This window comes from Chroicocephalus ridibundus, chromosome 13 (genome assembly GCF_963924245.1).
Source record: "Chroicocephalus ridibundus chromosome 13, bChrRid1.1, whole genome shotgun sequence".
NCBI classification, from domain to species: Eukaryota; Metazoa; Chordata; class Aves; order Charadriiformes; family Laridae; genus Chroicocephalus; species Chroicocephalus ridibundus.
Window position 1 is genome coordinate 15,508,017 of NC_086296.1, and position 20,778 is coordinate 15,528,794.

General features: G+C 54.1%; 1 protein-coding gene and 1 long non-coding RNA gene across 4 annotated transcripts in view; both read left to right on the forward strand.

The window, feature by feature from the left end:
• Positions 1 to 20,778, forward strand: part of OSBP2 (oxysterol binding protein 2) — a 136,631-nt gene that overhangs the window by 22,769 nt on the left and 93,084 nt on the right. For 2 of the 3 annotated variants that reach the window (XM_063350745.1, XM_063350746.1), the window contains one exon: positions 9,623 to 9,831. In XM_063350745.1, coding sequence (XP_063206815.1) covers positions 9,623 to 9,831 — 209 coding nt within the window. Of the gene's footprint in view, positions 1 to 3,686; positions 3,705 to 9,622; positions 9,832 to 20,778 lie in introns of those variants that run through there. The other variant, XM_063350747.1, reaches the window with a different exon arrangement.
• Positions 10,812 to 12,513, forward strand: LOC134522743 (uncharacterized). The gene is made up of 3 exons (XR_010073123.1): positions 10,812 to 11,618; positions 11,755 to 11,912; positions 12,144 to 12,513. It is a non-coding gene; the product is annotated as an uncharacterized LOC134522743 (long non-coding RNA).

A 20,778-nucleotide genomic window follows, 5' to 3' on the forward strand; every position in this document is an offset into this window, starting at 1 on the left:
GCAAGGTTAACGGAAATGAAATAATCTTGTTACACAAACACGAGTGTGAGAGGTCTGCACGATTTCTGTGTTAAATGCCTCCGTTGTTTCGAAATACTAGTAGAAATAGCAGCAATTAGCAGACTGAGCCAGAGGGGTGCTTTGCAGCCGTTTATAGTTGGCTTTCCTACCTGTTTCTGGTGATGTACGCCCACGTTTAAATGAGTTTCAATGTGCATTTGTGGGTTTTTTTTTTTTTTTCCGATAGTTATAACAATACCTGCCCCGTTTCACCTGTATATCCATGGCCACGTGATGCAAGGTGGGAGCACGGCGGTCTCTACCCGTGTCTTGGCCCGCTGTCCTTTGCAGAGGGTGATGCTCTTCCACAGCCCCCCGCAGAGAGACCCTCCCGTCCCCCGGGGACTGGGATGTCCTCAACCACCGCTCCCGAGTTGCTAATGCTGGGGATTCGCCTTCCCCCCGCGGAGGGAATAGGGGAACCCCGAGCAGATGCAGGAACAGGATTCCCTCTCGCTAATCGGGGAAGTGCCTCCTGGATGTGTTCTTTGCAGTCCATCTGCTACGCTACGGGTTTCTCTTGCCTTGCTCTCTTCTCGATGGATCGGGATGGAAACGTTTATGCTCGTTGCCTTGCTGAGAAGGCTGGGGGACAGATACAAACAGGGTGGTGTTCTCCCCGGGGGTGTGGGAGTGCTGAGCTGTAAGGTGGTGCTGGGCTGGCTGGATTTGGTAGGGTGGCCGGGGCTGCCGGGAGGGAGGTGGTCGGGGATGGTTGGCGACAGTCCTCTTTCTGCAGCGCCCCTCAGTTCTTGGGCTGTGAGTTGTGGTTCGGGTCCTTGAGCTGCTTTGACACCAGAGCTGTACTGGCATCTCCAGACCAACAGGTGTATCAATCCCATCCCTTCTAGATCACAGCATGGTTCGGGTTGAAGGGACCTTAAAGTTCACCCAGTGCCACCCCCTGCCCTGGGCAGGGACACCTCCCACCAGCCCAGGCTGCTCCAAGCCCCGTCCAACCTGGCCTTGAACCCCTCCAGGGATGGGGCAGCCACAGCTTCTCTGGGCAACCTGGGACAGTGATTGTTTCCTTCTCAAACTCTTCATATGTTTTGTATTTTCTCCCTGAATCCTTTATAACGGAGGACAAGCCGGCAACGTCCCGGATGGCAGTGAGCCGCTGGGCTCTGTCCCTGCGCCGTGTTGATCATCCCAGCCGAAGCGCCTGAGCTGCGGGAACTGGCTGTCACGGCGATGCTGGGGGGGGGGCATTTCTGGCCCTACACTCAAAACTCAAACGTGGGCAAGTAAAACTTCCTTGCAGAACTCCAGCTGCCCATCGTGAGCTGTTACAGCTCAAGTAATCATTGAGGGGAGGGGGGAAAAAAAAAAACAAACAAAGATTGCACAGGAACAGCAGCCGATTTTCCTGTAAATGCTATTTAAATTAGAAAATATTTCCCGGTTGGTAAATGGTGACCAAGCAGCTGCGTGATAACCTGGCAAATGGTCTGGTGTGTCTGCTGATGCCTTCTGCCTGTTGCCAGGGCTGTGGCTTGCAGCAGATTTATGTTTAAACTCTCGGTGCTGCTTTCCCAAAGGAGGGATGAGTCAGACGGCTGCCGGAGAACTGTGCCGGCTTTAGCGTCCTGCCCGCGCTGGGGCTGAGTTCTCCGAAGTGTGTGCTCCCAGGCTTGGAGGCTCAGGTGCAGCCTCTAATGTAATGCCCCAGTTTTACTTGCTGTGGTGTAATTGCAGTGAGCGAAGCCCCGAGGTGAAGGATACGCTGGAACAGGAAAGGCAAGAACGCGTGAGTCTTCCACTGCCGCTCACCGTGTGCTTCTCGGAGGCTGTCACGGGGAGGTGGCTGCGGCCATGAGCCTGGGGATGAGTCTGAGCCCTGCAGTGACCTACATTTACACGGGGAAGCAGAACGGCCGGAAGAGGGATGAGATGGGAATTTAGCATTTACGATGTAGAATCAGCGGTGCTGGTTACTGAGGCTTCTAGCGGGCAAATGGGTTTTGAGACTATAGGAGAAGGAGTGAGCGAGCGTATTTCGGGAGGTCGTTTTCCTGGGTGTAACTTCAAGTGTGTTTGGATTTTTCTGTGAAGGTGCCGAGTGCTGCGGAGCGACGCTGGGAGCCCATGAGCAGGCAGCGTTGGTTCCCAGTTTAGGAGAGAAGCCTCAGGTCAGCGTTCGCGTAGCGTCCTGCTGAGCTTTTGTGGATAGGCTGGTGTGGAGAGCTGGATGCTCGCTAGCCTGAGCCTTTCTAGCACCTTCGGGAAGCTGGATGCTCCGAGCCAGGACATAACGTAAAAAGGTGAGACCCCACCTGGGGTACTGTGTCCAGCGCTGGAGTCCTCAGCACAGGAAGGACACGGAGCTGTTGGAGCGGGGCCAGAGGAGGCCCCGGAGCTGCTGGGAGGGCTGGAGCCCCTCTGCTGTGGGGACAGGCTGAGAGAGCTGGGGGGGTTCAGCCTGGAGAAGAGAAGGCTCCGGGGAGACCTTGGAGCCCCTTCCAGTCCCTAAAGGGGCTCCAGGAATGCTGGGGAGGGACTCTGGAGCAGGGAGGGGAGCCGTGGGACGAGGGAGAATGGTTTTACCCTGAGAAAGGTCAGATTGAGATGAGATGTGAGGAAGCAATTCTTTGCCGTGAGGGTGGTGAGCCCCTGGCGCAGGTTGCCCAGAGAAACTGTGGCTGCCCCATCCCTGGAGGGGTTCAAGGCCAGGTTGGCCGGGGCTTGGAGCAACCTGGGCTGGTGGGAGGTGTCCCTGCCCAGGGCAGGGGGTGGCACTGGGTGGGCTTTGAGAGGTCCCTTCCAACTCTGACCATCCTGTGATTATGTGAAGGTCGTATCCCTCTGCTCGGTTGAGCCGAAGTAGCCCTTGAGCTGCCAGGGCTGCAGATGTGTGCTCTGGTCTCAGCGCCGGGCCGCGGTGCTCCTCGCTGGCGCTGGAGCTATAAGGCACGCCGAGATCACACTGCCGGCTGGGAAGGCGGGTGCCGTGCAGAGCAGTCTCCGTTCCCTGCTGGGGTTCTTCACCTTATCCCATCCGAGCTGTGAGAGAAGTGGAGTTTTAGGGGAGATGAGGTTACCCAGGAACGGCGTTGAGCCTTGCTGGCGGAAAGGAGCTCTTAGTAGAGCAATTCCCCGAGCATCCGCCGTGCGTGCTTGCTTTAGGTGACCGGTGCTTGGGGGCAGAGCATGAGCCGGGGCTGGTTATCGCTTGCTGCATCCTATTAACTTCCAGCAGAGCCGCGCAGTTGCAGTTACACAATCCCTACGAGCAACATCCTACCAGCATCCGAAGCTAAATCTCTGGCCGTTGGGATATCACCCAAACCAAAGCTGTGCAGCTAGTAGATGAAAAATGTTTTAATTATCTACTTGCTCACCGCCTTCTCTTTGCTCTGTTGATAAATCTGTCTTCTGAGCTCTTACAAAGGAATTTCATTGTTTTATATATAGGAAGATTTCTTACAGTTGTTGAAAAGCGGGCGCGTCTTTCTCTCGCGTAGCGCTGGTGCGCTGGGCGGCCTCACGTCGCTCAGATATTCCTTCAGACCTGGAAGGCAGGCCTTTGCATCGTGAATCGCTGTTCTTTTACTGCGCTACGGCGTGGAGCTGAGCTCTCAGGCTGCAGGACGGGAGCTGCTAAAATTTAGACCACGGGAGTTTTATACTGAAGGCCTTTTTAAGTAAGTGGTGCCGATAAGTTGCCTTGTGGAGCTCTGTATGTTTAGAATCGTCGTATTGAAGTAGCTGAAGCAGTTGGGGGGGGGGGGGAAGAGAGAGAGAGAGAAATGCTGCAAATAATATTTTTAACAACAAGATCTTTGAGAAAGATCCGTCAAAATCTGGCATTCTGTGGATTGCTGTGATAGAAGCTCTGCTGTGCTTGTGGGTAGGGTCCCTGAGTGATGGTGCCAGTCTGAAAATTCTGTTACTGTGTCCTACATGCTGTTGAAATAAAAAAAAAAAGTGAATATAGCTGCATTCAGAGCAGCATCTTCTGATAGCTGTGACAAAATCTGTGCGGGAGTTGGGGCTCGTGCATCCGGAGCAGGATTGACAGCTGAAATTGGGACCTGCTGGCATCGTGGTAAAGTCTCTTTGTGCTTTTGGAGTAAGAAATCTCCTTTCTGATGATCCTAACGTAGCTGTGAGCAGCACCGTTCCTGCCACAAGAGTGACTTTGGGAATAAGCCGTAATTTGGGAATAAACCATAAGCTGTAATTTTGTCTCTCTGAAGGCAAATCCCATCGATTAGCTTTGAGGGAGCAGCAAAAATATCTCAGATAGGCAGCAGCGTCCACCTCCGTGCGGTCTATGTCCACGTTTAACCTCCCGTCAGCTTTTTTTGCCGCCTGCCCACGTGCTCTCCCATATGTGCAGCGCTCGGATTATTGCAGAAAGTGGAGAATCGGAAAATCTGCCGGGATCAGGTTATGCAATAGTTGAGCTGCTAGCGGTGAATAGGCAGATCCGTCTGACCACGGGTGCTTCTGAAGGGCACCTCTTAGGGTGGTTTTTTTGTGGTGTTTTATTTTTTTTTTTTTTTTTCTTTGCGGAGAGAGGAGATCGCTTGTTGGCTCGGGGCTGGGTCAGGCGCCTGCCTCGTGTGCGGGTGCTGATTGATGGGAATTGATTTCCCATGCAGATCGGCACGGCAAGGTAGCTTAAGGAACAAAAACCCATAGCGAAACAGTTTTCTTGGGTGGGAGAGCAAGGCTGTTTAATGTGACTTAAATTGATTTAGTGAAGTCACCCTGGAGACCTTTGTTTTGCGCAGAAGAGAAAATCATTTTCGCAGCGCTCTCAAGGTGGGAAGCAATCTCTCCTGGGAACACGGCCGTACGGGCCGCGTAACGAGGAGGATGACTTTGGAAATGAAAAGCAGTGCTTGATTTCGTTTGGAGCCAAATTCGCCCCCCTGCAAGCGTCGCCACGCAGCACCCCGGGTTTGAACTTAACCTGTGGTGCTGCGAGACCTGAACTACGAGTCCTCGGGAGGTACCCAGAGGCTTTCGCTTCTGCTCGGCTTCTGTGTCCGTGGCTCCAGGTTAAATCTCTTCTGCAAAAAAACTGTCGGGGCTGAGCAGGTGAGAGAAGTCCCTGGAATACCGTAGCTGGGGCTGTGGGATTTGGGGATTGGAGTTCACACTCAGCCAGAATGGCTTCCCTCTGCCTGATGCGCAACCCCAGCAGTAAGGCTGGAAGTGAGCATCTCTCTGGATTGCTGCCCGCCCTCCCCTGGTAGGGACCATCTCTCCATCCCATAATGAACTCCGTCTTTCTGAAAACAACTCTAGGCTATGAATATAAAACCTTCTTGAAGAGACCTAGATGCTCCTGTTTGGCGATGCGTTCCTTGGGGAGCAAGATCCGAGGCCTTGCTCTCCCGCTGCATCCGTGTGTGGAGCCGGGCCAGAAGGTTTAGGAAGCCCATCGCCAGCCCACGGTGGCTTTTAGAAGTGCTCCATGTGGACGGTGTTGGTAATCAGAGATTCGCTGTACCCTGCCCGTGTGACATGGTGGGGCTGTCACTGTGCTGAAGGCCATGGAGAAGGCAACAACGTGCAGACTGCTGTGAACCTTTCAGGAATAACAGGAGATACTCCTGGCATGTGGGAATGGTCTTGGACTTGCCAAGCCAGCGTTGTGTGCCTTCGGGAAAGCTTCCAGCGCTCAGCAGCTTATGGCTTGTTCGGCTCCTGGCTTTAAAGATGTGATGGGCACAAACTTGACCATGGGAAGTTCCATCCCAACATGAGGAGGAACTTCTTTGCTGGGAGGGTGGCAGAGCCCTGGCACAGGCTGCCCAGAGAGGTGGGGGAGTCTCCGTCTCTGGAGACATTCCAACCCCGCCTGGAGGCGTTCCTGTGCCACCTGCTGTGGGTGACCCTGCTCTGGCCGGGGGTTGGACTGGGTGATCTCCAGAGGGCCCTTCCAACCCCTGTCAGTCTGGGATTCTGTGATTTTAAAATTTTGGAAAAGCTGTGGCCAGCGATGGCTGTTGGACTTCAGTGTGTTTATGGAGGTGTCATTAGTGACGTGAGAGTTGAGAGGAGCTGTGCAGCAGGGTGATGGGTGGAGGGAGGCTGCTAGCGGCGGGAAAAAAAAGGACTAACTGGGGGTGCCCTGATAAAATGTGAAGCTGAACGACGATGGGGAGGATTCTGAGTATAGACGGGGATCAGGGTCAGAGGGAGAGGCTTGGCATTGCCGCGTCTCAGCAAAGACATCTGCCCAGCACTTTAAATCCAGGTGAGGGTGAACTATCATCTTCTTGGCCTGGGGGTGCCCTAGTTTTAGGAGCAAATAGCTACATTAAGACACCTAGGGTAAAGAACCAAGGAAGAAGTGGAGAAAAAGAGTGGAAGAGTGATGGAGAGAGAGAGAGGGGACTTGAAGCAGAGCTACGTAGCTGGTGATTCGAGGCTGTGAGCAAGGGTGGCTTTCTGCTCCTGGAGCCCAAAGCAGCCTCACCCATCTGGGGTGAGGTCTTCTCAGTGCTGGGGGCTCTGTCATGCAAGAAATAGCCTTGAGGCCTTCAGAACTAGTCAGAAATAAATGCGTTTTTTTCCCCCCCTTCTCGTGTACTCTTTGGAAAATACTTCAAGTAACAAGGTTGAACTTTTTTAAAAAGCAGTTTGGTGCTTGAGGAGCACCAGTTCTTCACTAGACCTTGGGCTCAGAGTTACTTTGCGAATGGTTCCAGAAGCTCGTCCTCACGCACGGTGCCTGTGGCCGATGGAGCTGCTCCGTAAGATGCTGGGGGCGATGTGGGGTAATGTGGCGAGAGCCTGTCCTGCCACTGGACCTGCTGGTTCCCTCTGTGCCCCAGGGGCATTTCAAACAGGCGTCCATCCACAAGAGCTGAAGAGTGACGGACTTTGGGGGACATTCCTGAGTAAGGACTGTGCTGCTAGGCTTGGGGGGGAGGAAGGAATGGAGACAGTAATTCCTACAAATGACTGCGATTCCTCAATGAGCAACTGCGTAATAATGTATTTTGCTGAAATACCAGCAAAATCCTTCCAGTGATTCTTTGACACCTGCCCAATTCCAGCATGTCTTAATGTCAGGAAAAGGGTCGGACTCTGGAAATGACTCGGACAAGAGGCATTTAAAAGTACATGAAGCTCATGTATCCTATGACAGAATCGTCCTGCTCCCATCTCTTTCCCCCAGGGTGGTCACCTGGACCTAGGGGGATTTAGGGTCTTTAAAACTCTCCCGGGGACCTTTGACTATTTATGGGGTGAAAATGGTGAAATGCTGGACAAGATTAAACTGTGCCATGGGAAGCGATAGCTGGCAGGAGAAGGGAGGAAAACAGGGAGGAACTGAATTTCCAAAGTGTTAGCGATGCCTGTTCTACGTCAACTCTTTAAGGAGGTTGGTAGTACAGACCAGCTGGGCAGGATCCCACCTTGCAGCGCAGCGTAAACGCAAGGTGGTAAGTGGTCCGTGGGCGCCTGGGGGGGCGGGAAGTGGAACATTTGTGGACCCAGAAGTGACCCAATGATGAGTGTTTTTATTGTAGTCCCGCTTTCTGGGGAGGGATAGGCGGTGTGGAGAGAGTGCTGGGCAGCGGGAAGGGTGTCAAGGTGGGTGAGGAATGAGGATTTTCAGGAAGAAATTTTTCACTCCCAGGGTGGTGAGCCCTTGGCCCAGGTTGCCCAGAGAAGCTGTGGCTGCCCCATCCCTGGAGGGGTTCAAGGCCAGGTTGGCCGGGGCTTGGAGCAACCTGGGCTGGTGGGAGGTGTCCCTGCCCAGGGCAGGGGGTGGCGCTGGGTGGGCTTTGAGGTCCCTTCCAACCCAAACCAGTCCATGAGTCTAGGATTGAGGGGTGGGTGTGCACGCAGAGCTGAGTGGGATGGGAAGCAGTATGGACAAAATAAAAGGTGAGTGGTAAAAGATGGAAAAATACAATGAGGATCAAGGAAAACGCTCCAGATTCATCCTGTCCAAAGGTCCTGGCTTCCAAGTGCTGCTCAGCCCCTCCTGGCTGGAGGGACACGGGGGTTACAGCCTCTGTGCCCCCCAGCTGGAGAACAGGCAGCCCCTGGGTGCGAGTGGGGCTTGGAGGCCGGTGGCTGCCGACCTTGTCCCGGAGTTGGGGGGGTTTGTACGGCGTCGGTGGTGCCACGGCTGTGCCTGGGCTAGCTGGGTTGAGCGTGTCAAAAAACCCGCCTGGAAGCGTTCCTGTGCCACCTGCTGTGGGTGACCCTGCTCTGGCCGGGGGTTGGACCGGGTGATCTTCAGAGGGCCCTTCCAACCCCTGTCAGTCTGTGATCCTGTCTGCTGGGCTGGTGGGAAACCTTGAGGAGTCACTCGCTCAATGCCCGTCGAGCTATTTTAGACGGCTGCAATGCAGCAGCGGGTGTAGAGGCAGTTTTGGAACTACTTAGGCATTTATCTTCATGCCCAAGTGCCTATAAAAACCCAGCCTTTGTGACTTTTTTTTTTTTTTTTTTGGTAAAGTGACTTTAGTTGCTTCTGAAAACACTGTGTTAAGTCGTGTTTTAAGAAGTGGCTGTCGGTTTCTGTGAGGCTCTTCCACAGCCTGGGTGCTCTGGAACGACGAAGCGTCTCTCCCTGTGCGTGAAGGCAGCTCTCGGCCAGCGCGATGCGAGCGGGCAGCGTGGGACCGGCCGCTCTCCTGGGCCGTGAGAGACGGCGAGGGGAGAGGAAAACGAATAAATAAAGAAATTAAGTGATCGTTTCATCTTTGATAAAGCTAAAAGCCCATGGAGAGCTAAGAGCGTCTGAAGACGTGGAAATGCTTTCATGATAGAGAGAGCAGCAGCTTGGAGGCGTCATCGCAGTGAACCAACTGCTCTGCCTTGTCCTCAGCTGGGACCAGCCGGACGGCGGTGCGGGGCAGGGTGTGCGGTGCCCTCCCCCGGGCGGGGAGACTTTGACCCTTGGACACAAAGCCCTGGGATGGAGCTGTCAGCGGTGGGATGGTCTTGGGGCAAGGTGCCCAGCTGGGGTGGAAGGAGGGCTGGCTCTTGGGGACGTCAGCCTCCTGCTCACCCGGGTGAGCCTGGGGACTTCCCTAAAACACAGTTTTGCCCGTAGTAAAGGTGTCTTAACAGCTGCAGAGGAATTGTGCTGCTTTCACGTGCTTTACAAATGGAGATCACGGAATCACAGAAGGTTAGGGTTGGATCTTTGCATGCAGGATCTTCTCACATCTAGACAAAAGACAGTGATTGCAGGGAGAGGATACAAAGAGCCATAAAGTACTAGCCGCTGGAGGTGGGATAGTGGGGAGAAGGCAGAAAAGCAGCAGTGCAAACGAGACAAGCCAGTGGTGTGCACTTGGTAATTTTACTTCTAGGACAACCAGAAGCAATCGGTGCAGCAGGGTGCGAAACCAGCAGCCTAAATATGGGGGTGATGGTCGTACAAGGGAACAAGCTCGACTGAAATGCTGCAGCCCTGCCCTCTTATTTTTCTGTTTGAGGAGGTTTCGGTGGGCTTGCTGCGTGCTTGGGGTGTTTCCGCGGGTCTCTGCTGCGTGGGAGGGTGCGTGGGTGCTGGTTTGGGGGCAGGCTGGGTGCAGGGGGACTGACGCTTCCTTTTCCCTCCGTTCCCATGCAGGACGCAGGCGGAAATGGCCCACACGTGTCGCGGGACCATCAACCTGTCCACGGCTCATATCGATACGGAGGACTCTTGTAACATCGTGCTATCCAACGGGGGAAGGACGTACCACTTAAAGGCCAACTCGGAAGTGGAGAGGCAGCGCTGGGTGACGGCCCTGGAGCTGGCCAAAGCGAAAGCCATCCGCATGAGGAACAACCAGTCAGGTAGAGAGCGTCTCGGTGTGCCAACGCGCAACTGGCTCCGTTTTAAGACCTCCTTGCAAAGCTGCTCTTCTGTGCTTGCTCAATTGTGCAGAAACCCTGGCAGATACTATTTCATACGCAATTAAAAATAGCTGACGGTTTCACCGAGACACACAGGGTTTTAAACAATACTGTGTGCACCAGCCGTCATCTCAGCGGGTGGTGCGGCGTTGAGCAGGTCTTTAAAGCTCCTGGTAACGACTGTAAATTGCAGAGCGCCAGTAAAAGCGATCTTATGATGCTTCTTGTGGACGGCGGGACGTATGTGCCTTTCTGCTGGGGACTGTGGCTGGTCCACGGGGACAGGGAATGCCGTAAGAGGCAGCGGGCGCAGCGGTGAGTGGTGCTGCAGGGAACGCTGGTTCACAACGGAGTGCCTGAGCCGTGCCTTCCCTATTCACCTGGAGTTTAGGATAGTTTGGTAGAAGAATGACACACATTTAGCTGAGCTGTCTCCCTCCGTGCGTATTTCCCCTTCTCCCCGCTAAAAGCGCTGTGGTATTTATTCGTGTACCTTTGGGATAACTGGGTTTATATAAAGCCATCAGAGCCCCTGGCCTGTTCTGCAGCTCCTCCCAGGAGGGTCATTTTTACGGCTCTGTTGTGTAATGGATCAGTTAGTTGCTTAACAAACAGAATATTTAGAAATATTTCAATGTTTATAATTCTTCTGGGATTAACATTTGGTTTTCTTCCACAAAGAAGCATGGCTCCAAGTTACGGAAAACAAAACCCGTGAGTGTATTAAAAAGCTGTCTGTCTCCTCTGTCCTAAAATAAACCCGCTCGCAGATCTTATCTTGAATGTTGGACATCAGACCCTTAGACAAGAGAAAAGAAGTAATGATCGTTTGATTTTGTAATGCTCCGCCTAAAACGAAAACCTAACTTCATATAAAATGCCCCGGATATATTTTTGGGAGCGGGTGCTCTCACGACCAGGGAAGGCGCGTGGTGAGGTGTTTTTATGCACAGCCTGGGGTTGCTTTTGCTCCGCGCTGCTGTAGCCTCTGGCCGGCCTGGGCCAGGTTTGCCCGGCGGAGTCGGTGCTTCACGTCGCGTCTCGCGGAGAGCCGCAGAATGCCAGAGCGCCGGTGGCTTGACTTAAGGAGAACAACCCCCCGCTCCTGGACTAACGTGGTCTGACTTCTGTGTAATTAGCTATCTCACAAGGTCATACAGAAGTTGATTAGTGTGTGAGCCACTTACTCATTTCCCATAATTGTTTAAGCGCGCTGTGTTCCGGGGCACTAACATCTACGGATTTAATTACACAAAGTATTCTGAGCCCTCTGTCCCTTAATATTGGAGCTCTGGAGTGTACGTCAGTACTGACGGAGACCGCAGGGGACTGGGGAGAAGATGGAAGTTTCTAGGGATGCGTGTTTTGCCTGGCAGAGCGAGGCCTCGTGCCAGGTCACGGCTGCAGTGAGCCGGGTTGTGACGGCCGGTGGTCCTGCGAGCATCACTCATCCCATAGCGGGATGCGAGTCCTGTAGCTGGCTAGGAGTTTGGAAAAGGATTTCACGGGTGGGAGAGGTTGGTGCCTTTACCTTCACCGTGCCGCAGGTGATGCAGCCGCTGCTGAGCTCCCACCCAGCTGCGGGAGGACGCTGGCGACGCTGGAGTCACGCACGGTTATTTTGGTTTGTGTCTTTACACGAAAATTGCAAACGCAGAGACTTCCTGTCTGAAGGCTCTGGACGTGCTGACCTCCCGGCCCCAGCGAGCTCGGGCCGTGCTCGCAGGGTGAGGACGGTGCGGCGGCAGTGCTGGCGCTGGCGGCGGGTGCTGGTCCCGCGCTGCCTCAGCCCTTCGCCGAGCGGTGCCATGATCCCGGCCAGGGAGCGGATGGGGGAGGAAAACCCAACTCTTGCTTTTCCAGGCTTTTCTGGGGTGGCCCGAGGGGATAAGACGGAGCGTAAGTGGGCGCTGAACCCTTGTGCTGTGGTGTTAGAGCTGAGGACGTTGGTACATTACTTTACACTTCAGTTTTCACCTGGCTGACGGTGTTTGGACCTGATTAGAGGCCTTTTAATTAAGGTAAAGAATGAATGTGCGTTAGGTTTGACTGTTTTGCTGGAATTGAAATGAAATCCCTGGCGTTGTGTCCCTGTGGGTGCTGGGCGTTGCGCAGGGCCCTGGGGTGGGTGTTTACGAGTGGAGGGACGAGGCTCTGGGTTTCCCGAAGAAATCCCTCGGTGCTCATGGGGGGGCTCTTCTGAGCTGATTCCTCTTACCCCGAGTGACCCCCAGACCCCGTGTGCTTCCCAGGGCTGCTCTGCAGAGCCCACGTCGATGCTTTGGGGCCGTCTTGGCTGGCGGGTGCGAAGGTTGGCGAGCAGCCGCATGGATTTGTGCCCGCAAGGAGGGAGCATCGATGGCTCCAGGAGGCCGGAAGACTGGGAGAGCATCGCAGCGGGCGGATGAGGACAGAGAAGCAGGTTTGTGTCTAACGCTGCCTGCCGGTATGGGGAAGGACACGAGGAGCATCCTCATGGCGATCTCCGTTCACGGCTCGGCATTCCCCGCTGGCGCTGGGGAACGTGGAGGTGGCACATGTCGGGGGCGGGGGGGAGATGGCTGGGCTCCAGCTGCTTCCAAGGTTTCTCCAGCTGATGAACAATGGGACAGTCTCACATGTGGAGCAGCTCTTTGACTCCAGGCGAGGATCACCCAGGAGAGGGAAAGGGATGTCCTTGCTTCCTGGCGCTCTGAGGTTCTTTGGAGTCCTCCTCTCCTTGCCTCCAAAAAGGAGCAATGTGTTAGTGTGGAATTAATTAACTTAAGAAAAAAAAAAAAACCAACAACCCTGACCTCTTTTTGGAAATGTTTTAAAGATGAGACACGCTTCGGTCGCAACTGAAAATAACACATGCCCGAGTGAAAGCTGGGCTTCTCCGTTGGCTTGTGCTCCTGCGGCAGTCAGGGGTCCCTCGCGGCTTTCCTGCTGTTTGGGCGTTGAGGGGGCGTCGGGCTGGCAACTGGCGTTAGCTCTGCAAATACCTTGACTACCAGGAGACTCTTTTGGGGTGGATGAAAAGAGTCTTTTCCCCCAGTAGTTCCCTTGCAATAAACAGATAGGAAAGTGTTTCCATATGCTGGCTGGAGCTGTGCGCTGGGAGATGCCATTTTCACAGGACTGATTTTCATTTCTATTTTTAAGGAACAGCATAACCTATACCCAAACCAAGTACGAGTTGGGAGACTTTGCTGTTCCCTCTCGTGCGTAACTGAAGGAGCTCTGGTTTCCCTCTGCCTGGTGTGTGGCTGGGACTATTTTGGTAACGAGCCGTGAGCTGGGACGTCAGTAATTACTGATAGACGGCAGGTGAGAAAGCTCGCTGTCCTCATCTTGCTCCGCCGGTGAGAACCCTGCTGAGTGATAGCGGGGTGGATTAGCGGCAGAAAGCGAGAGCAGAGCTCAGTTGCTGTCTTAGCGCTCTCCTCAATTACCACGTGGTGTTTCATTCCTCAAAAATAAACGTGTAGTGTGACGGTAGGACAGAAGGGTCCCAGACCCGGCTGGATGGCTCATCTCTAGCCTCTGCTCAGCCAGATCGGGCGTTGCTGTTTCTAGTTGGGTTTATAAAGTCTCGGTGAAGTTGTGGTAAAGTTCATTTTCCCACGCGGTACGCAGCTCCGTCACCCTGTGGAAAGAGCAGGCACCGGCTACGCTTGCGTCGGCACCGCGCTGTGCCGTTTATCTCTCCTGAAAATCATATTTCTGTAATCGCCCTCTGTTCACATTACTGTAAGCTCTTGAATAATTCCAGCCTTCTCCGCTTACCGTATGGCACCCACATCACCCCTCGGGTTTTTGTCAGCTCATGCATCGGCCTCTCAACAGCTTCGACTTCGCAGAGCGGTGGTGGCAAAGGAACGCTTTTATCTGCTCCTTGCGCTCGCTCTTCTCCCTGCCACCGTGGCTTGGAGCGTGCCGACTTACAAGTATTTGATGACTGTGGTTAATACCTGTTTTTTATGGCAGTAAAAATATCCTTTCTTTTTAGGGCAGTGTCATGAAATAGAGGAATTAATGATGTGAATGGTGGATATATGAGAATTATTTTCTTGGCTGTGTGGTTGGGGGGGCGTGTCTCTGGAAAAGTCTGCAAGGGGAGGGTAGAAACCTATCGGTGGTGTTTTAAATGATGGGTGTTGTGTGGGAAAACTCCCCAAAGTGAACTTTAGGGATTGATCAGAGAGGTGAGGGAATTGGTGACTTCTTTTGGTCCCCCTGCTCGGGGGTTCCTGGGAGGAGAGGTTGAAATTCAAGTCATTGCCTGAACCAGTGCCGATTTCATAGAATCATAGAATCTTCATGGTTGGAAAGGACCTTTGAGATCATCGAGTCCAACCATACACACACAAAAAAACAACCTACAGTCTCTGCGCTTCAGAGCATGCCCTGAAGTGCCACATCTAGACGTTTCTCAAACACCTCTAGGGATGGCGACTCAACCCCCTCCCTGGGCAGGCTGTTCCAGTGCCTGACCACTCATGCAGTAAAGGAATTCTTCCTAATATCTAACCTAAACCTCCCCTGCCGCAGCTTCAGAGCATTTCCTCTGGTCCTGTCATCATTCCCCTGGGAGAAGAGGCCACCACCCACCTCTCTCCACCCTCCTTTCAGGGAGTTGTAGAGGGCAATGAGGTCTCCCCTCAGCCTCCTCTTCTCCAAGCTAAACATGCCCAGCTCCCTCAGCCTCTCCTCACATGCCCTGGTCTCCAGACCCCTCCCCAGCCTGGTCGCTCTCCTCTGGACACGCTCCAGCACCTCAATGTCCCTCTTGTACAGAGGGGCCCAGAACTGAACACAGCACTCGAGGTGAGGCCTCACCAGTGCCCAGTACAGAGGCACCATCACTGCCCTGCTCCTGCTGGCCACGCTATTGCTGATACAGGCCAGAATGCTGTTGGCATGGTGATGTATTTATAAATTATTTATTTTGATATATATGACGTATTTATGAAGTATTTCATGCTGACCGAAGGTGGTGTTGGTGTTCATGGTACTAAAAAACCCAGGAGTTAACCTGGATAGGTCAGTGCTCCCGTCCCCGTGCCAAGACCAACCAACCTGCCAACCACCCCCCCTGCCCCGGGGGCATCCTCTGCCTGGCGCCGAGCTTGGGGCTGGGGGCACGAGCTTGGGGCTGGGGGCATGGCGCAGCAGCGGAACTGGGAACCGCTGAGGAGAGAGCGAGCGTGGGTTTGCTCGGCGGGGGGCTGTGGTGCTCGTCTCCTGGGGGGGAGCCCTGGCCCTCATCGCACCCGCTCACAAAGTTTTCTGCAGAACTTAAGTAAAAAAAAAAATACCCCCAAACGCAAACAAGCACAAGATTAACCAGACAAATAAAACCTCCTCCGCCAAGGGAAGGCGCATGAGGGAAAGTAAATTTTCCATCTGGAGGAATGGCAGGTGAAGGTGCCGTGTGGAAGAGGGTAAATGCTGCCGGGAAGGATGGGGACAATTGCTTATCATGAGAACAAGGAGGAAATTATCAGGTCATAGGCTTAAACGAAGCAGGAATAATTAATATTTTTGTACAACACAAAATTAAATGGTGGCACTCGCTGCGGGAAGCCAGAAAATCTGGAGAGATTGAGCAGATTTAGGCACAATTTCATCACTCGGGATACGAGCTGTAACTTTCTGTATACAAAATGCAACCCAGGAGGTCCTTAAGCAGCAGAGCACTAAAAGCTGAGCAGCTGTGCCCGGAAAAACTCCTACATGTGCCCTGTCCCTTTATCCGTTTTCCTAAATACTGGTTATAATTTGCTGGCGAGCGAAGAGAAATCTCTCGGTTGTGCTTTTCGGGCTTGGCGGGGCATTTCCAGCCTCTCGGGGTTGCGTTACCCGGGGGAGGATTTGGTTGGAGACCAACAGCCCGGCGTGGCCGTGTGGGTCTGGGATTTGGGATAACGGGGGCTGACTGCTTGGCTTGTCTGGTTATTCTTACTGCCTTAACGGGTTGGTTTCTTCTGAGCCTTACAGGGGTTGTTTGCAGGCTGTAGGAGAGCGGGAGCTTGGAGCAAAGAGGGGAGGGAGCAGGGTGGTTAGTGCCGGTGATGCCGTCTGCGCTGGCTCCTGGGGTGAGTTCCTGCTGCAGCAGAAGATACAGCTCTGGGGGCAACCAAGGCTGCTGCGGAGGCCGGTGGTCCCGCTGCCGGCTGGGTGTGCGGTTCAGAGGACGAGAGCCGGGATGGGGCTCTCGGGGCTGCAGCTCACCCAGACAGGCTGCCAGCACGGGGTTCCGCTTCAGCGCGCCAGACCCAGTCGTAGTCGTAGCATTAAAAGGGATCCATAACTAGTTATGCTTTGGCTTTCCCTTTAATCGCTCTAGTGATAATGTCAGTTTTTTTGCTCGATGTATTTTGGCTGGTTTTTTGCCTCTTTCCAAGTGAGGGTTTGTTTGCAGAAGACATTTTGACTCGGGAACGCGATACTGCAAAGCATCTGCAACCTTCCCTGCCCCGCTCTGTGAATTGTCCTGTTGTTGCTCCCCCCTTTTCCTCGCAGCGAGCTCCTGGCCAGGTGGCCTTGGCTTGTGCTTTGGCTCTAGCTGTGGCCGGACTGGACAATCCCCGTCGTTGTTGTCCGTACGCCCTCGCCGCCAGCTCATTGCTTGCTGTGAGAGTCCTTGCTATTTCCAGCTCTTCGTACAAAAGCGCTCCCTTTTCCCGTCCTCCTTGTGATGTTTCTTCATCCCCGCCGCAAACTGTTCTCCCTTCCGTCGGTCAGGCCCATGCCTGCTGCGGCGCTGGCTGCCAGCGCTCCCTGACCTTGCTCTTCTGATTGTCTCTCTGGTCCTTGGAGCCTGGATCTTCCCAGGGCAGCCGGCAGCCGTTAGCTGTGCCAGGAGTTGCTGCCGTGGAAAACGTAATCGACAGCGCTGCTGAGCTGGAGCCGTTTGCTTGGGTTTTCCCACTCCTGATGATTCCTGTCTCCTTTCAGTGCCTTCTGCTGCTCACTTGTGTTCCCTTCGGCAGTTGGCGGGATGCTCTGCAGGGTGGAGTCGCCATCCCTGGAGGTATTTAAAAGCCGGGCAGACGTGGTGCTGAGGGACGTGGGTTTGGCAGCGTTGGGTCGATGGTTAGACTTGATGATCTCAACGGTCCCTTCCAACCTCGACCATTCCATGATTCCTGTTCCCCTCCTCACTTGCGATCAGGACAGGTTGCTTTGTCTCAGTCACCACCGTTGAGCCGTGGGCCGAGCACAGCCAAGGGGATGCTGTGATGCCCCCTGGGTGCCGGGTGAGCCGACCCCCTGTAAGCGGTGGCGGCGTGGAGGAGGGAGAGCCGGAGCCGTGCCTGCTCCGAGACACCGCGGAAGGGGGTTATTGCTGTGTCCCAATGGAGTTCTTCAAACTTTTGGAGAACTTCAGCCAGTCAGCCCTTTTAAAAACAGTAAGTGGGTTTTCTTTGAGGGCTTCGCAGTGGTACTTGGCCTGTGGGTTTTTCCATATCTATTTTTTTATAGGCTTTGAAAGGTCCTTTTTGGTCCTTTGGGTTTTTTTTAGTGGTATCCAGAAAAAGGCTGTGGTTCCCCGGGCTGTTTCAGCCCTTTCTCGGGGGTAGCCCTGTGCTAGCTGTGATACGGCACTAATGGCATCGCAAGGTGTGATACTGATCTTATTTCTGAGCGTTTTTCTCTGTGCAGTGAGGTTCGGTTAGGCTCACTTAGGAATAACCGTGCTAGTTCTCAGCCGGGCCTGACGCCCAGGGTTGGATGCAGGCTGCATTTGGGGTATATCGGAGCATGAAGCTTTCTGTTGGTGGCCATGGAAATGGTGCCAGCAGGCTCCGGAGCCAGGGTTTGGTGGACTCCTGTCCTCTCCGGGCTGCTGCTTTTCATCTCCCAACCTTTTCCCTGCGCTTCTCAATACCTGACCTTGGGGAAGAGACCGTGCAAGCAATCCTGGCTTCTCCAGCCCCTCCGTAATCTGGCTGATGTTGCAACCCCGCCATTCGTTGGTGTTACAGTTTGAGGAACCCACAACAATTTATTGTCGTTGAGACAATTATTCTCTCACCCGATGACCCCTCCCCACCCGGGAAGGGGAATTGGAGAAAACAAGGAAACCCAAGGCTTGAAATACAAACAGATTTAACAGAATAAGACGAGATAATTAACATTAATAACACTAAAGAACCACTGTTGATCCCAATATAAAATAGCCAAGGACTCTGCCCAGCCCGTTCCATCAGCAGAAGCCGTGCGCTCCCCGCAGGGACAGCCAATGTGGGACCCTGCGAGTGCTGCGGCTTCGGGAGGAAGGGAAGGGCTCAGGGCTCCGGCATGTATCTGACATGTTCTAGGAAATTCAAGTGTTGAGAAGGGGGGGACAAAAAAAAGAAAAAAAGAAAGATTTCCCATTTTTACTGCTTTTTAGAGTGTGTCTGGTCAGCCTGGGAATTTTTCTCAGCCCGTGAAGCGTGCAGGCCTTGAGATGGGAGGCCCAGAAGAGGCGAGTATTTAATCAGGTTGTCTGAATATCTGCGGCTGATGAGACCCTGATGGATGGACAATTCAGCTGAAAATGGCTGTAAACAGCCTGAGATGTGCACAACCTCCAGCCGCTCCCTTCGGGCTGCTGCCTGGCAAAGCAAACGTGAGGGGGACGAGGGGATCTTTAGGATTTTCCAGTATTTCACAAGCCAGGAATCCATCCTCCCCCTCCCTGTTTTTTTTTTTTCCTTTTTTTTTTTTTCTTGCTAATCTGTTTTTAATTCTCCGTTACTGTTTTCCACTTCACTTGCATGTCAGGACAGAGTTACCCAAGACAAGCGCTTACCTCCACTGTTGGGTCCTGAGCTTTCCCTTGTTTCCCACCTGCAGTACTGTGTTGCATGTTATTCTGTTGGAGGTCTAATTGGGGATAATCATTTATGGCGAGGGAACACAGAAAATGGTACTTATGTAAGACCATAAATAAAACATTACAGCGGGGAGCTCGGTGGGGACTGCAGTGCGTGTGTATATATACACATATATATATATATATATATGCGCCATCTCAGCTGCAGCCTTGTCTTCCGGAGCGGGCAAAGGAGCTGCACTGGTGCTGCTCGTGCCTTGGGGCTGGTGGCCTGGTGTGGATGGAAGAGGGTTTGTCCTGCACCTGCAGTGGCTAAAGTGAAGGGAAAGACAGGCCAAAAAAAAATAGAGCGTGGCCAGCAGGTGGAGGGAGGTCATCCTCCCCCTCTGCTCTGCCCTGGGGAGGCCACACCTGGAGTGCTGGGTCCAGTTCTGGGCTCCCCGGTTCCAGAAGGACAGGGAACTGCTGGAGAGGGGACAGCAGAGGTTATGAAGATGATCAGGGGACAGGAGCATGGTGGATGAGGAAAGGCTGAGAGCCCTGGGGCTGCTCAGCTGGAGAAGAGCAGGCTGAGAGGGGATCTCATCAGTGCTCAGCAATAGCCAAAGGGTGGGTGTCAGGAGGATGGGGCCAGGCTCTTCTCAGTGGTGCCCGGGGACAGGACAAGGGGTAACGGGCACAAACTTGACCATGGGAAGTTCCATCTCAACATGAGGAGGAACTTCTTTGCTGTGAGGGTGGCAGAGCCCTGGCACAGGCTGCCCAGAGAGGTGGGGGAGTCTCCGTCTCTGGAGACATTCCAAACCCGCCTGGACGCGTTCCTGTGCCACCTGCTGCGGGTGACCCTGCTCTGGCAGGGGGTTGGACTGGCTGATCTCCAGAGGGCCCTTCCGATCCCTGTCAGTCTGTGATTCTGTGAAAATGCTCCAAGATGGTCTTATAATTTAACCACCCCCCTGCCAATGAGGTGTGGAGCTGTATTGGGGAAGCAGTACGTTAGCGTTGTTACCGCATGGTGTACAAGCGGGGTTCAGAAGCAGGATGGAAAGCAATGTCCCAGCTCAGGGTGCTCCCCGCCGCCTCTGCAGGACATGCTCTGGCGCCTGCCCGACAGCGTGGGTACATCCCTGTCACCTCCGCTGGTGACAGCTGCCGACGGGGAGCGGGAGCAAGGGGGGAGCCCAGCGCTTTGCTCTCTGAGCAGTCACTCCGCGCTGTTACGCTCTGGCAGACTTGCCAAAGACAAGTCTCGCGAAGCACAGACAAACTCATCGAGGACGTTTCAGGGCTCCTAGAACCTGGGTGCAGGAGGTGGCGCGGTGCGAGCGGTGAGCTGTGCCCCATGGCTGCGCGCGAGCCGGTGCCAGTCTCAGCGCAGCTGCTTCAGGGAGCTCTTTGGGCTGCTGTTGCTCAGTGTTAGAGGGGAGGCTGCATTCGTAAACCCCCTGAAAATAAATAATCCAACGTGACTGCGCAGAGGAGGGAAGGGGGCGAGGGCTTTGTTAACAGCTGCTCAGCGGTGGGCAGGAGCCTCCGCTCCCACGCTGAAGATGCTGCTGCTGGAGGAGGGGGGACGGGGCGTGCAGCACGAGGGTAACTGTTGGCGACAAAGACCTGAGATGCCGGGTGTGGAACACAGTGAACTTCGGGCCTGCGCGATGTCAGTGCGCTGTGACTGACAGAATTTTTTGAGTGAAAAGTTGATTTCAAGGTAATCTTATAGGAAAGCTTTGATCCAGCCTGTCCAGCTTTCCACCTGGACCGGCTGGAGAGTTGGGTGGAGAGGAACCTTACAAAATTCAACCAGGGCAAGTGCAGGGTGCTGCAGCCGGGGAGGAATAACCCCCCGCACCAGGACACGTTGGGGGTGACCCGCTGGAGAGCAGCTCTGTGGAAGGAGACCTGGGAGTCCTGGGGGACAACAGGATGCCCATGAGCCAGCAATGGGCCCTGGTGGCCAAGAAGCCAATGGCATCCTGGGGGGCATCAAGAAGAGCGTGGCCAGCAGGTGGAGGGAGGTCATCCTCCCCCTCTGCTCTGCCCTGGGGAGGCCACACCTGGAGTGCTGGGTCCAGTTC